The 14857-nt window shown below is 37.2% G+C and overlaps 1 protein-coding gene across 1 annotated transcript; it reads left to right on the top strand.

Annotated features, from left to right (window-relative positions):
- The first annotated feature begins 8370 nt into the window (after window positions 1-8370).
- LOC145123442 (phragmoplastin DRP1E-like) lies at window positions 8371-14591 on the top strand. The gene is made up of 15 exons (XM_079058648.1): window positions 8371-8758; window positions 9602-9665; window positions 9764-9871; window positions 10016-10117; window positions 10582-10632; window positions 10720-10781; window positions 11034-11124; window positions 11217-11281; window positions 11513-11707; window positions 12457-12576; window positions 12659-12729; window positions 12844-13069; window positions 13149-13199; window positions 13727-14182; window positions 14262-14591. Exons 1-15 carry the CDS (start codon window positions 8618-8620, stop codon window positions 14388-14390), a joined length of 1932 nt encoding a protein of 643 aa, XP_078914774.1. The 5' UTR covers window positions 8371-8617; the 3' UTR covers window positions 14391-14591.
- The last annotated feature ends 266 nt before the right edge of the window (window positions 14592-14857 follow it).

Raw genomic sequence — 14857 nt, 5'->3', positions numbered from 1 at the left:
CCCCTCTGTGCTGGGCTGAGGTGGGTGACACGCAGCTAGCAAGGGGTCAAGCCCCCGACAGTACTCTCACTGGTCCTGAGATCATCCGAGAAACAACTGAGAAAATTATACAAATCCGAGAACGACTGAAAGCCTCACGAGATAGACAAAAGAGCTACGCCGATAAGAGACGAAAACCCTTGGAGTTCCAGGTTGGTGACCGCGTCCTTCTAAAGGTCTCACCTTGGAAAGGCATGATACGTTTTGGGAAACGTGGAAAGCTAAACCCAAGGTACATTGGACCGTTCGAAATCCTTGCTAGGATCGGTCCCGTGGCATACAAACTTCAGTTACCCTGAGAGCTCAGCAACATCCATCCTGTCTTCCACGTGTCGAACCTAACGAAGTGTCTGTCCGATGAGACACTTGTGATGCCTCTCGACGAGATTGAAATCAACGAGAACCTCAACTTCGTGGAAGAACCTGTCGAAATCATGGATCGGGAAGTCAAACAAACGAAACAAAGTCGCATCCCGATAGTGAAGGTTCGCTGGAATGCCAAGCGGGGACCTGAATTCACTTGGGAGCGCGAAGATCAGATGAAACAGAAATATCTGCATCTCTTTCCTAATCCATGATTTGTATCCAATGTTCGAATTTCGGGACGAAATTCCCTCTAACGGGGGGATGATGTGACAACCCGAAACTTTGTCCGTTTCCGTTACGCGAGTTTCGTTAATAAAATTTCTAAGTTGTTAACTTTTCCGTCAAACTTTTTGGTTTAGAAAATAATCTAGTTATATTTAATTAAACTATTTACGAGTTGGAACCAAAAATCGCGCGGAAACCCGAATATCTCGAAAAATCAAGCATTTGCGGTCTAAATGAGATTACGACCGTAAACGTGTTTACGGCCGTAAACTCGTTTACGACCGTAAACCTGTTTACGGTCAGTGAAGAGTGGACCCCCCACTACACCCCTATAAATACGATGCCTCCACCTTCATTAGAACATTTCTGGCCAAAAACTCTCTCCTTCTCTCTCTAAGAATCTTAACCGTAAACACTCAAAACGCCTTCAAGCTTCGGAAAACATCGAGAAACCACGTTTGGAGTCACTTGGGAACGCCTGGAAACGATTATCTCTTCAAAATCAGCAAGCAGAACCATTTTTCTTGAGTTTACGGTCCACCTTCAAGAACCGTAAACCCTGTTCTTGAGTTTACGGTCCAACCTTCAGAAACCGTAAACTTTGTTCTTGAGTTTACGGTCCAAACTTCAGAAACCGTAAACTCTGTTCTTGAGTTTACGGTCCAAGCCTTCAAGAACCGTAAACTCCTCTTCGACCGTAAACACCTTTTAAGTGGTGTTTTTGGCTGAAAACTCATCTTCTTCGATTCGATCAAGTCCCGGATTTCGTTAAGTGTCGTGCAACAACTCGAGGATCTTCATTTTCAGTCAACGATTTCACGCAACAACTGTGAATTCATACCCCTACATTTTTCCATATTTTCAATGTTTTCAGGGGGGGGGGATACAAGCTAATCATAAATGTTTTCAAAACTTATGCAAATATCATGCTTTAACCCTTTTGTACTGTGTTGAGCATAAGGGACGTTTTCATAAAAATTTGCATAGTTTTCCGGACACGCTATTCACTATACATGCAAACTATAATCGGTATAGTTTGGGATTTTCTAAACATCACGAGTACAGAAACTTCACTATTAAACATATGCACGAAGACATAAATAGTTTACAGTTACATCTCCACTTTATCATGGTTTTTCATAACTGTAATTATCATTATATCTGGTATACATACGGATTTTCACTACGGTAGAACGCTACTACACTACATGTAAACTAGATTGTACGATACTGTGAGGCGCTACTTCACTACTGTACCCTTAGGTGTACAAGGATAAATCCTACCACTGTATAACCAGAGTCTCCTGGAGGGAGAGCGTGAGATTTGTGAATAGATCTATTCGGGACTGACAATCCCACATCTGGACTGCTAGCTACAGTTAGGCGGGCACGCCTGAGATGTACAAATGTCATTTAACTCGATGCCTGAAGAACGTTGGAAAGGTCTCTAGTCATATCAAGCATGGTTATACGACTCACAATATGTATAAATCACCTTTAGTTTACAACTTAACACTCTTCAACAGTTCTATTTTTACTAAATAGAACTGATACACACTACGTAATCTGGCTAAGGCCAGAGTTTTTCAAACAGAACCGATTATGCAATGGTTTCACATATAAAATACTTACACTTCATGATTAGTTTTAGCTAGTCACATGAGGTAGTATTCTATCATATCACTACAGTTTTCAGTAACGAACATTCATGGTTTTATACGAAATCGATAACGCTACCCTTTTCACTAAAGAAAATATCGGATTTACTTGGAAACATACAAATATTCATGGTTTATTACAGAACTGATAACACTACGTTTTCACTAAGGAAAATATCGGATTTTCTTGGAACTATTCAAATATTTTCCGAACTCATCAACGATTTTCACTACAAACCACCGCTTATGAACTCACCAGCTTTATGCTGATACTCTTTTAAACTGCTTGTATTCTCAGGAAATCAGTAGACAGGTGCCTGCTGGGTTTTTGAAGAGTTGAAGCAATAAGAGTTTAATGTTATATTCATACAAGTTATATGATGTAATTCAAACAAGTTTTAGAATTGATGTAAACATTTTTACTTAAGTATTCACTGTAATGGTTGTGTTGATATGATTGCTGTTATTCATTGGTTGTGATGCTATACATGACGTCCTCCACCCCGGAACGTTTCCGCCATCGGTTTCGGGGTGTGACATGTATTCATGTTATCGATAACTTTCTTGTAAGTTATAACAGATATAATTTTAAAAGTTTTAAATAATTAACAAATTTAACGAACCGGATACCAGGTATTGGAACCGCTACCCGTCGATTTCGGTTCCAGATAATTAGGACGAGTGCCTACGTTCATCTCTACTAAAAAGTTATAAATTTGAACATATGCATCTTCAAACAATTGATGAACCTAAAATGCACATATTTAAACATCTCCATCAAAATTTGTGTCGATCTTCAACATCCGAATCATACCACTGAAAGCTGAACATCTATATCGCACCCTTGTCTCCCTCCATGGTCACACAAACACAGTGTGTATGTGTGTGCACGTTTTCTGCTTCCTCGATTAGTAACACACAAAAAAAAACAAATTGGGTGGGATGTAACCTTGACTTTTACTAATTGTGAGGGAGAGGGTATGGGCCCATTTTATATTTTATAAATTTTAAATAATTATTGAGATTAAAAAAATATAAAAATTAAATCTAAACGGTATAATAGTTTTTTTTTAGTTTAGACTATGACCAAATCTACAACAAAATTAGGCGAAAAAGACCAAAATTACAAGTTTTTTCAAGGTTTTGACCTTAGCCACATAAAATGATCAACCCTAGGGACCATTTTTGCAATTTTTTCAAAAAATAATGTTTGATAAACTTGCTAAATACGTAAATTAACATATAAACGATTTAGTTTTTATAATTAAAAAGGTATATTTTGGAGTAAAAAAAACTCAATAAACTCTTTGAAACACTAGTATGTGTAGCTTTTAAAAAAACAATTTTATAAGTTGCTTTTTTATTTGTCAAATATGACAACCTAAAAAAGTTCAAAAAATAAGTTAGACGTAGCTTAACAAACATAACCATTTACGTTTTAAAGTTCAAAATTAGCTAAAGTAGACCCAACGTTTTTTAATTATGTTGAATTAGTCACTACAACCGGATATCTCATGTTCTCCAAAGAGATCGTCGATGTTCAATGGAATTAATCGGTGTGATGATGATTAATCACAAACAATACAATTATTTTTAATGATATATTTTGATTCATATTATACTTGGTAGTAAAAATTGGTTTTTATTATGTACAATTAAGTTCAAATGAACTTAATTATAGTCGTGGTTACCTAAATTATTTGGGTGTTTAATCCACTCTCGTGGATAGTATGGTTGCAAAATAATTTACTTTTCATGTAAATGTCTTTTTCTAACTCGTTGCTGGTAGAAATTGTAAGTCTCGTATCTCGTGTACGAGATGGGTGCAAAGTTTTTTATTTTTTATGTAATTGTCTTTTTCTAGCTCATTGCTAGTGGTTTTAATAAATTTCAGTTGTTCATAAAGAAAATCCAGTCGTTCGTTGGGTTTAGTGTTTGTTTATAAATTCCTTGTGATATTTTGGGTTTGGTGTTTTAGTTTTATCTATGGTTGTCAAATTGCGTTTTTAAATTGACTAGTTGGTATCATTCTAGTTTAAGTGTTTCATTTTTATTTGTAGTTCCTTGTAATCATTCTTGATTAAACCTCGCTCTATATGATATTTTTTTGGGATACATGCTAATTTCATCAATCTAACATTTATGGGGTTGATGACACTTTTTGTTTGTTGATAGTGAGGGAGTATTACTCATCTATGGTGAATTATGTCATAGGTAGTCATGTGCGTGGAGGAATAGAGACATGTGGTTATCTATGAGACGACTTGTTGTCGGAAAATGATGGATGGTTGAATGGTTGGGTATGTTTGAGTATAATAATAATGATATGTTTGTATATGTTTTAGTGATAAAGGATAAAATGAGGTCATTAATGATGATGCTTATGATGATAATAACAGTAATACCAATTATGTATAAGGATGCCCTTTATCTCATCACTTCTGGATTTGATCAGAGAGGCTCAGACGGAGGGGTTCAAAAAGGAAAACTGGAAGAAGGAAAGATTCATTACCGACAGTCAAGGGCTTTTGACCCAATGCGGCCGAGTTTGGATTCCGATTTTCGGGGGAAGTCCGTTAGACAATATTAGAGGAGGCACACAAGTCTAAGTTATCGATCCATCCTAGAGCCACCAAGATATATCGATACATGAGGCTCAGTTATTGTTGGCCCTTCATGAAGTGGGAGATAATATGGTTTGCCGAGAGGGGCATGACATGTAGGAAGGTCAATGCTGAGCAATAGAAACCACACGGTAAGTTGCAGCCTTTAGAGGTCTCTCTGTGGTCTATAAGAGGTCCAAGGGTGAGTTAATGACTTTAAATATCGGTGAAACCCTAAATTTTAGGGTTTTGGAGACTGGGCTAGTACGCCCGACGTACCACATGTGGGCCCAACGTACTGGCATGGACTCCCCGAACCGGACTTTTCACGAGTACGCTGCGTGTACCCCCTTCTTACGCCCAACGTACAACTGAATTGTGGAAGTTTAAACAACAAGGGACCAAATAAAAAAACTTCAATTAGGTTAAGGGTTAAGATAGAAATACATGATAATCAGATGTTACAATTCTCCCCCACTAGAATCAAACTTTGCCCTTGAAGTCATCCTTGGAAAACATATCAGGATAATGCTCGTGCATCTCAGACTCGGCCTCCCACGTCCATTCTAAGCCTTTCCAGTGTTGCCCCTGAATTTTGACCAAGATCACTATCTTGTTCCTCAAGGTATTCACTCTCCGATCCAGAATTACAACGGGCTTCTCAACGTAGTTCAAACGTTCATCGAACTGAATGTCCTCCAAAGGGACCACAACTGTCTCGCCAGCTATACACTTCCACAGCTAGGAAACATGGAAGGTATCAAAAATATGTCTCAACTCCTCCGGTAGCTGCAACCGGTAAGCCACTTTTCCCACACGGGCAAAAACTCGGAAATGGCCAATAAACCTGGGGCTCGACTTGCCCTGCTTCCTGAAGCGGATAACACCCTTCCAGGGTGACACTTTCTGACGCACCAAATCCCCCACCTGAAACTCTAGCTCAGAGCGTTGCCGATCCGCATAACTCTTCTGTCGGCCCTGGACCGTCAACAATATCTGTCTAACATGTTGAATAAGCTCGGTTGTCTTGAGCACTACTTATGTGCTCCCCATAACCCTCTGTCCAACCTTCTGTGCTCCCCATACATAAGCTCAAGGGGGGGGGGGGCATGTCAATACTAGCATGATGGCTGTTGTTATAAGAAAACTCAGCCAACGGGATATAGGAGTCCCAACTCCCACCAAAGTCAATGATACAGGCATGCAACATATCCTCGAGCGTTTGTATAATCCCTTCGCTCTGCCCGTCCGTATGAGGATGATATCAGTACTGAAGTGTAGCTGGGTACCTAACTCCTCATGAAACCTCTTCCAGAACTTGGAAGTAAAACGAACATCCCGGTCCGACACAATCAAAAGTTAACACCCCATGCCGAGCCGCCACCTCTCGAACATAAATCTCAGCCAACTTCTCTGTAGAAGAGCTCTCACTAATGGCTAGAAAGTGAGCACTCTGTGTCAGATGATCCACTATCATCCAGATAACATCAACACCCCTCGCAGTCCTCGACAACTTCGTAACAAAATCCATGGTGATCTACTCCCACAAGACCAATCATGAAAAACTCCTCATATAAGGTTAATTTGAAATAGTTTTCAAATAAAATATTTTAAAATAATCTTTGAGAAATGCAAAGTCCCAAAACAAAATAGTTTTCAAACGAAAATAATAGTTCAAAACATATATTATTTAGTAAAATAAAAGCCTAAATTTCTAAGCTAAAATATATCGATCTCTAAGTATGACTATCTTCTCCCTCTATCAAAACACTGTTTCTCTGGTTACTCGCTTAAGTACATATCAAAATATTACGATATAATTGGAAAGCCTAATGAGTCACAAATATCAAATAAAAATATATAAATGAACACAATTTCTATATTTGATAAGTAACCCTTCAAATCAACACAATTTAACATAACACTTTGGAACACAAATTAGGTAAAAATTGCTTTATACACTAAATATGGTAATATAAGTATGAAACATTTAAACCACAATGCAATGCATGAAAGAGAGACTCCAACCCAAGTCAAACCTTACTCGTAAACTTCTGTCTTCTTTCTCTTCGAGGGGTTCCCTAAACTCCTTAACAAAATGATGTCAAATATAGAAAGTGTATGATATTAACACAAAACATATTAACACAACAAATTTCAACTTCAAATACTAGGTAACATGTGAACCATCATACATATATCACACGAAAGACTTACAAGTCAAAATATCTAGACCACACTAGTCTCCTATTAAACTCATGGATATGCATCATTTATAATGTATTTAAAACAATTGTAGATACTTTAATCCTATTGCAAAATTTATGAGAAAAAAGGGCAGATATGCCATTTTATTAAATACATTATCTTGTTTTTGTGATTTTCCGTGATTTCAAAGACCATAAATATGTAGTTCTTCAATACAATCCATATAAATTAGTTCTTTTGGAAACAAGATCGCATTGATTGACTGGCCTCAATTCCCGATGTCTATTGGAAAGGTTGACTGGATCAGAGAACTGCCTAGTAAAGTTACAGGTTTCGTCTGGAGAGCAATGCAAGACCGTATCCCATCTCTAATGGCTTTATCTAGGAGAGGAATCAATGCAGGATCCACAATATGTGGCTACTGTTCTGAAGCTGAAGAGGACTTATACCACATTCTCATCTCCTGTCCGTATGCAAAAGACGTTTGGGATCGGACCTACAGTTGGTGCAGTATTCCTAAGCACCAATGCAAAACAGTCGGCGAGGTGATCGAGTTAGCAAACCCATGGGGGAACTGTCGCATCAGGAGGAACAACTTCATCAGCATTGTTTATGGGACACTATGGTGGATATGAAAAGCAAGGTGTGATAGAGTTTTCAAAGGTAACCATATCCCATCAGCTAAAGTAGTGGAGATCATCAAGTCACAGGTCTTTACCTGGGTAAAATATAGGAGATTGAAATGTTCAATTAAATGGGTCGAATGGGTTAATTGCCCTTTGTTATGCTTGTAAAACTTAAACATGTACCTGTTTTCTTGTGTTATTGCTATGACCGTCTAGCTCCTTGTTAGGCGGGTAGCAGGTTTCTAATTAATATATTTATTTGCCGGTTCCAAAAAAAAAACCACATGGATACATTTTCCAATTAACTCTGAGGAATAAAAGGCTAAGGGGGTGTTTGACTTAGCTTTTCACAGCCCAAAAGTCCTTTTTGGAAAAGTTACAAAAAGTCATGTTTTCCTGACTTTTCCAAAAAGTTCATTTTCCTTGTATTAAAACTCCAAAAGCAGCTTCTAAAACTAGTTTTGCCAAACATCTTTTGCTTTTTTTCTTTTCCAAAAAAGACTTTTGGCTGTGAAAAGCTAAACCAATCATCCACTAAATAAATATTCCAAAGGAATGGGAGTCCCCACCAAATTAAAATAAATGACAAAAAACGAAAAAAATTCAAAAACTGCACTAAGCGCAAGTTAGCTCCTCTCCATATTTTACGGTCACAGACATTTCTGATTTCTCGTTTCCTTCGCGACCAATTCACAGCTAGTTCAAAATTCAAACCCCCTTCTCTCTCTAGATTTTCTCTCTCCACAATCCGATCCCGATTCTTCATCTCGAATTCGTATACGCTAAGAGGGAGAGCTTGGCGTCTCTGCAGGGATCTGATTTCATCTAGTAGGGTTTTTGACTTTCTTGATTTGGTTTCGAAAGAAGTCTACCGCTACTATCATCAGCAGTTATGGCAACCATGGAGAGCTTGATTGGTTTAGTAAATCGTATACAGAGAGCTTGTACGGCTCTCGGTGACTACGGCGGCGGAGATTCCACTTTCTCTTCTCTTTGGGATGCCCTTCCCTCCGTTGCAGTTGTCGGTGGTCAAGTATGTTTTATCTTCGATCTCCTTCACCTTTTATGCAAATTTGAATTTATAGATAATTAAGTGTGTTTAAGCCTGTTCTGATTTTGTTTGCGAGACGGCAGATTAAGATCGTCCTACCATGTTATTTGTTCGATCCGCTTATATTTCTGATGAAACGCGGTTTTACAACATTGTTTTCAGCAAGAGGGGAAAAATAGCCTTCTAGGTGTTCTAGGTGTCGGGTAAGAGGTGTAGCGATTGGTTGTCTAGATCTCTTCTATTTAGGCCGGCGATTGGATTGCAGTGATAAATAGAATTCATCTGGATATGCGTTTTGTGTGTGAGAGAGCACATAGCTCGGCAACATTTGTGAATAAATGTTATTAGATTGTTTACTGGCTTTGTTTGAAAGCATGGAAGTCTTTACTTTGAACTGGAATTAAAACTCATGTTGTTAAGATCTAAAGATCTCAAATTGAAGTTTTTCAAAACATAATTTTGCTTTCCCTATAAAGTATTCGTTAGAGTTTTGAAGTTTTTTGAGAGGAATCACCAATGAATTTAGGTTGGAGTGGGAGAGAACGCCAAAATGGATATGAAACTTTCAGATTTCTGGTTTTTGGTTTCTGTAGAAAGCAGGAGACAGTTGTTTGACAATTATCCTTCTTGTTTCTTTCCATGTAGAGTACTTCATGCCTTCATATTTTGGTCAAAGTTGAAGCATCCTTTAAGTCTTTAAGTTGTATTTGTTTGCAGTTCAAATTGTTTATCTATCTATTTACAGTTTATTTATGTAGTTCTACTTCTTCTATCTCTAATATTTATGCTTTGCTTGTTTGTAACCTGTAATTGACCTGATCACAGAGTTCTGGAAAGTCTTCAGTGTTGGAGAGCATTGTTGGGAGGGATTTTCTTCCTAGAGGATCTGGTTAGTTGTTTATTTCTTATTATGTTAAGCTCTATGATTATATTTTTTCCTTCATTGGCCCCTTTAATGTCTTAATCAATAATGCATGTCTATATCAGGAATTGTCACAAGGCGTCCCTTGGTATTGCAGCTACATAAGACAGAAGGAAGGCAGGAAGAGTATGCTGAGTTTGGACATTTGCCTCGCAGGCGTTTCACTGATTTTGGTATGTGAAATGACTTTATCTGATTTTTTACATTTTTTAAACAAGTTTAATTACTTCGTAGTGTACTTCAACGCCCATTTAAGCTTTGTGGTGCATTATTGTAAGACTCTAATGTTCACTTCTAATTTTTAAACCTTTCTACAGCATTGGTACGCAAAGAAATTGCAGATGAAACAGATAGAATAACGGGGAAATCAAAACAAATCTCTCCAATTCCAATCCATCTCAGTATATACTCACCGCATGGTATGTCTTCTTGATGTACAACATATAATCTTGTGCTATTCTGTTTTAAATAAATATCATGACCTGGTTTTCCCATGTTTAGTTATTTATGGGTTAAATGCATGAAATAGCAATGTACTTTTGTCGGTTTCTTTATTGTAGCCTCCTATTTTTATTTTTTCGTATTATAAAATTGTACTTTGAAAAATCTACTCGATTGTAGCAATGTCATAATTTTCATTGCTATATTGGGCAAGTTTTTCGAAGTGTAATGTCCTAATAAGAAAAAAAAAATTAAACAAGAATGCTAGAATTGGGTGAATTTTCAAAAAATAACGGCTATATAAACTTGTAATAGAAAGAAATAAAAGTAGGATGATATGATACACAAATATATTAAAGTACATTGCTATTTCTAACATTTGGCTCTGTAGTTGTAGATGTCTGTTGTGATACTGATGCCTGAGCATGTTTTTCTTATCCAGTTGTCAACTTAACATTGATTGATTTACCTGGATTGACAAAAATTGCTGTTGGTATATTCTCCTACCTTTCCTCTTTGTTTTTGGATTCATTTGTTGGCATGAGATTCATCTAATGTTAAATGTCGTATTTCTTTGCAGAGGGACAATCTGAAAATATTGTCGAAGACATTGAAAACATGGTGCGGCTTTACGTTGAGAAGGTAATGTTAATTTTTCTTTTACTTTTGTTACTGAACTTTGACAAGTATTATTGGTTCTCTTCTCTATGTGTGTATGTATGTATGTATGTATGTGCGTGCTTATTTGAGTAAAATGAAATTATTTTTGCTCTTTCTCAGTCACATGAAGCCATAGATAGATGGTAACTGTGAGATTAGATAAACTCTGATATTTAAGAAAGAAGTTAGCTATCCATAGTTAATCTAATGCTAGATATGTTTCATTGTTTACAGCCGAACTCAATCATTTTAGCAATATCTCCTGCCAATCAAGATATTGCCACGTCAGATGCCATTAAACTTGCTAAGGAGGTGGATCCTACAGGTACCCTTACTTTACCATTATAACATATGTTGTCTTTCATATTATTGTTTTGTGGTGCTATTTGATCTTTATACATTTCTCGACTTGACTAGGTGAACGGACATTTGGAGTGCTGACAAAGCTTGATCTCATGGACAAAGGAACTAATGCTTTGGATGTAAGATCCCATCTTCTCTCTTTCTCTTCACGGATTCCAACGGAATTGGAATTCAAGATTGAATCCTTTAGATTTCATGACTCGTCAAGGAGTTCACTATTCCGTGGGGGGTGGAAGGAATTCAATTCCATTCCTTCCCTTATTTGTTAAAAGAGCAGAATACCCCCATTTATTAGTTGTTTCACACTTTCACTTCTTCCGATTCTGATGTAATGCTATTCTTTTTTATAGGTTCTTGAAGGCAGAGCTTATCGTCTTCAACATCCATGGGTGGGGATTGTGAATAGATCCCAAGCTGATATCAACAAAAATACTGATATGATGTATGCAAGGAGAAGGGAGAGGGAGTATTTTGCTACAAGTCCTGACTATGGACATTTGGCCAATAAAATGGGTTCAGAATATTTGGCAAAACTTCTCTCACAGGTACGTTCTGTCCATTTTTTTGTGCATGCTACTCCCTAAGGCCTATACCTCACTGACTTTTAGCATATAGTTATTGCCATTAGAAGATGTTTTTTCAAGGTGTATGTACACTTGTTGCTGGAAAAGAGGGTGCTTAAATACTCTTATTTTTTGTGCTAAATGCAAAATGTAACAACATACTTTCATTTATTATATCATCTTAGTTTTTGTTCTTACTATTAGAACGATATGCTTTCAATTTTTCGATTAATAAGACATTGTACTTGAAGACTCTACCCAATTATAAGATTGTACTATTAATCTTTTTGTCATCAACACATTGTACTTTGAAGTTTCTACCCAATTATAACAGTGAAAACTGCTTTGTATTTGGACGACATTATAATTGAACTGATTTTCAAATACAATGCTGTAATAGGAAAAAAATGATAGTAGAATGCTATAATAAACAAATATATGTAAGCACATTGCTATGGTAATATAAGTGCTGTTTGATTGGATAAAATGGTGTCGGGGTAAGTTAAATGACTTTTTAAAATATTTGAAAAAATCACGGTGAATTTAGAGAAGTGGAAAGAATCAGTAAACGAGGGCAAATTTGTAAAAAATGGGGAACGCCTCACTTCCATGAGTGTTTGCATCAATTAAGACAGAAACATCATACAAGTCTTTTTCTCTTATGATACTTGATGCTTCTTTTGTTTTTCACAATAAATTTCACATGAAAAAGGATGGTTTTGTTTATGCAGCATTTGGAAACTGTTATCAGACAAAAAATACCAGGCATCACGTCCTTGATAAACAAAGGTATCGATGAGATGGAGGCAGAGTTGGATCGTCTTGGGAGGCCAATTGCTGTTGATGCAGGGGTTAGCAGCTTTTCTAATTCCATCTATACTACAATTTGTAATAATAAATGTCTCACTAACTAGTAACTGCTCTCTCTTTCAGGCTCAATTGTACACCATCTTGGAACTATGCCGTGCTTTTGACAAAATATTCAAGGAGCATCTTGATGGAGGGTAAGCATTAAGTGAAAAAAACAAAGACTCAGATCAAGTGAAAAAGAAAGAGCAGCTTAATTTATGTAATTTGGCATTTGGTTATTTTTGAAGTTTGTAATTGTATTGTGTCAGGCGTCCTGGAGGTGACCGAATATATGGAGTGTTTGACAACCAGCTTCCTGCTGCTTTGAGGAAACTTCCATTCGATAGGCATCTTTCTTTACAGAATGTGAGGAAAATTGTCTCAGAAGCTGATGGTTACCAGCCACATTTGATTGCTCCTGAACAAGGTTACAGACGTCTTATTGAGGGCTCATTGAATTATTTCAGGGGACCCGCTGAAGCTTCTGTTGATGCCGTAAGTCAACTCCTACAATCACTTTCATTTTGACATCGGTATACATGACTTACGTGGAGATTTTTATTTATTATTTTAGGTGCATTTTGTCCTAAAAGAACTTGTCAGGAAGTCAATTGGAGAAACCGAGGTTAGATTCAACAAACATAATCGTCTTTTATGGCCTTTCTTAGGTTGTGATGTGTTTGGTGTGTGCATCGGACTGGGACTAAGACCGATGTCAATAGGACAGGAATTGCAATTCTTTTTTGTCCCAATGAGAAAGGTCGGGCATGGACGCTTTCTTGATGTTTTTTCTGTGTAAATGCCCTTATCATTCTCATCATCTGTAGAAGGCTACTTGTGTCACGACTCTTCCTGTTTAACAAACACAGGCTGCATTTGTTACACGGAAGGGGAATCGAACAAAATTTCTAGGGATATTATCGATGGTGAAAAATATAAGGGCATTTATGTCTTTTTACACAGACAAAAAGATCGTCCATTCCCCGCCTTTTTGATTGGGACAAAAAAATTTGCAATTCTTGTCCCATTGACATCAATCAGTCTAAGTCCCAATCCAATGGATTCTGTTCAGTGTAACAGATGGGGCCCAGTAGAATTCAATTCATAGCATCATTTATGTTTAAATGGTATTTAATTGTTTGAGGATAACAGGAATTGAGGCGGTTCCCAACTCTACAATCTACTCTTGCTGCTGCTGCTGGAGAAGCATTAGAAAAATTCCGCGATGAAAGTAAAAAAACAGTCATACGATTAGTGGACATGGAGTCTTCATATTTGACCGTTGATTTCTTCCGGAAACTTCCACAGGAAGTTGAGAAATTAGGGCAAGGGGGCCCACCCCCGCCTTCAGACCGCAGAGCCTCATCTGCTGACCGCAAGAACCCGCCACCTCCACCGCCTTCAGATCGTGGAAATGCAGTTGACCCGCTAGGTGACCGTTATGCAGATGCACATTTTAGAAGGATAGGATCAAACGTATCGTCTTATATTGGTATGGTGTCTGATACGATTAAGAGCACAATTCCCAAGGCGGTTGTCTATTGTCAAGTTAAAGAAGCTAAACAAAATCTACTCAACTACTTCTACACGCAAATTGGGAAAAAGGAGGTAGTTTCCTTAAATACCCTTTGTATATTATCTCTCTTATATCTTATATATGAAGGTGTAAAATGTTTATTATTTTCAGGGTAAACAACTGGCAGAGTTACTAGATGAGGATCCAAGTTTGATGTCCAAGAGACAAGACATTGCAAAACAACTTCAGTTATACAAATCAGCAAGGGACGAGATCGATTCTGTATCATGGGTGCGCTGAATCTGATTGATTACCAGCCTCTTTCTGGTGGACAGACATTTGTCATTTTTTTGTTGCTCATTGTTTCACTTCACGCTTTATTCTTGATTTTTAATATGGATATGCTTGCTACATATAGCAGTTGACTTTTCGACCAAAGAATATGTGTTGTACATCTATAGAGATCAACGTATTATTTCATGAATTGTTTGTTGGGTGATATTTATGTCATGTATTTGTTATATCGGTAAATTAGGCTCAAACCTAGGTCAAAATTTTACAGCAAAACACTTGTCCTTTATGTAACACTTCTGAATTGGTTTTGATGAATCAAAAGCCGTATAACTGTTAGAAAGGCCAATGAAATTGCTATTCTCAGAACCATTAGGCGTTTGGAATTATTCAAAAACTAAATGTATTAATGCCAAGTGGTTATGTATTTAGAGTGTAGGCATGGGTTACTAATGTTGAAGGGAGTATTTTAATTT

The sequence above is a fragment of the Lactuca virosa genome, chromosome 7 (assembly GCF_052849685.1).
Source record: "Lactuca virosa cultivar CGN04683 chromosome 7, Lactuca_virosa_CGN04683_v6, whole genome shotgun sequence".
Classification (NCBI taxonomy): Eukaryota; Viridiplantae; Streptophyta; class Magnoliopsida; order Asterales; family Asteraceae; genus Lactuca; species Lactuca virosa.
The sequence above is the reverse complement of the archived record's forward strand: the minus strand, read 5'-3'. Positions and strand labels throughout refer to the sequence as shown.

What these genes read in the sequence shown, in the direction of transcription:
- LOC145123442 (XM_079058648.1), top strand. Translation starts at nt 8,618, where the DNA reads ATGGCAACCATGGAGAGCTTGATTGGTTTAGTAAATCGTATACAGAGA. An exon ending in CAGGCGTTTCACTGATTTTG is followed by an intron (nt 9,872 to 10,015) that starts GTATGTGAAATG and finishes ACCTTTCTACAG; the next exon opens with CATTGGTACGCAAAGAAATT. An exon ending in TAAGGAGGTGGATCCTACAG is followed by an intron (nt 11,125 to 11,216) that starts GTACCCTTACTT and finishes CGACTTGACTAG; the next exon opens with GTGAACGGACATTTGGAGTG.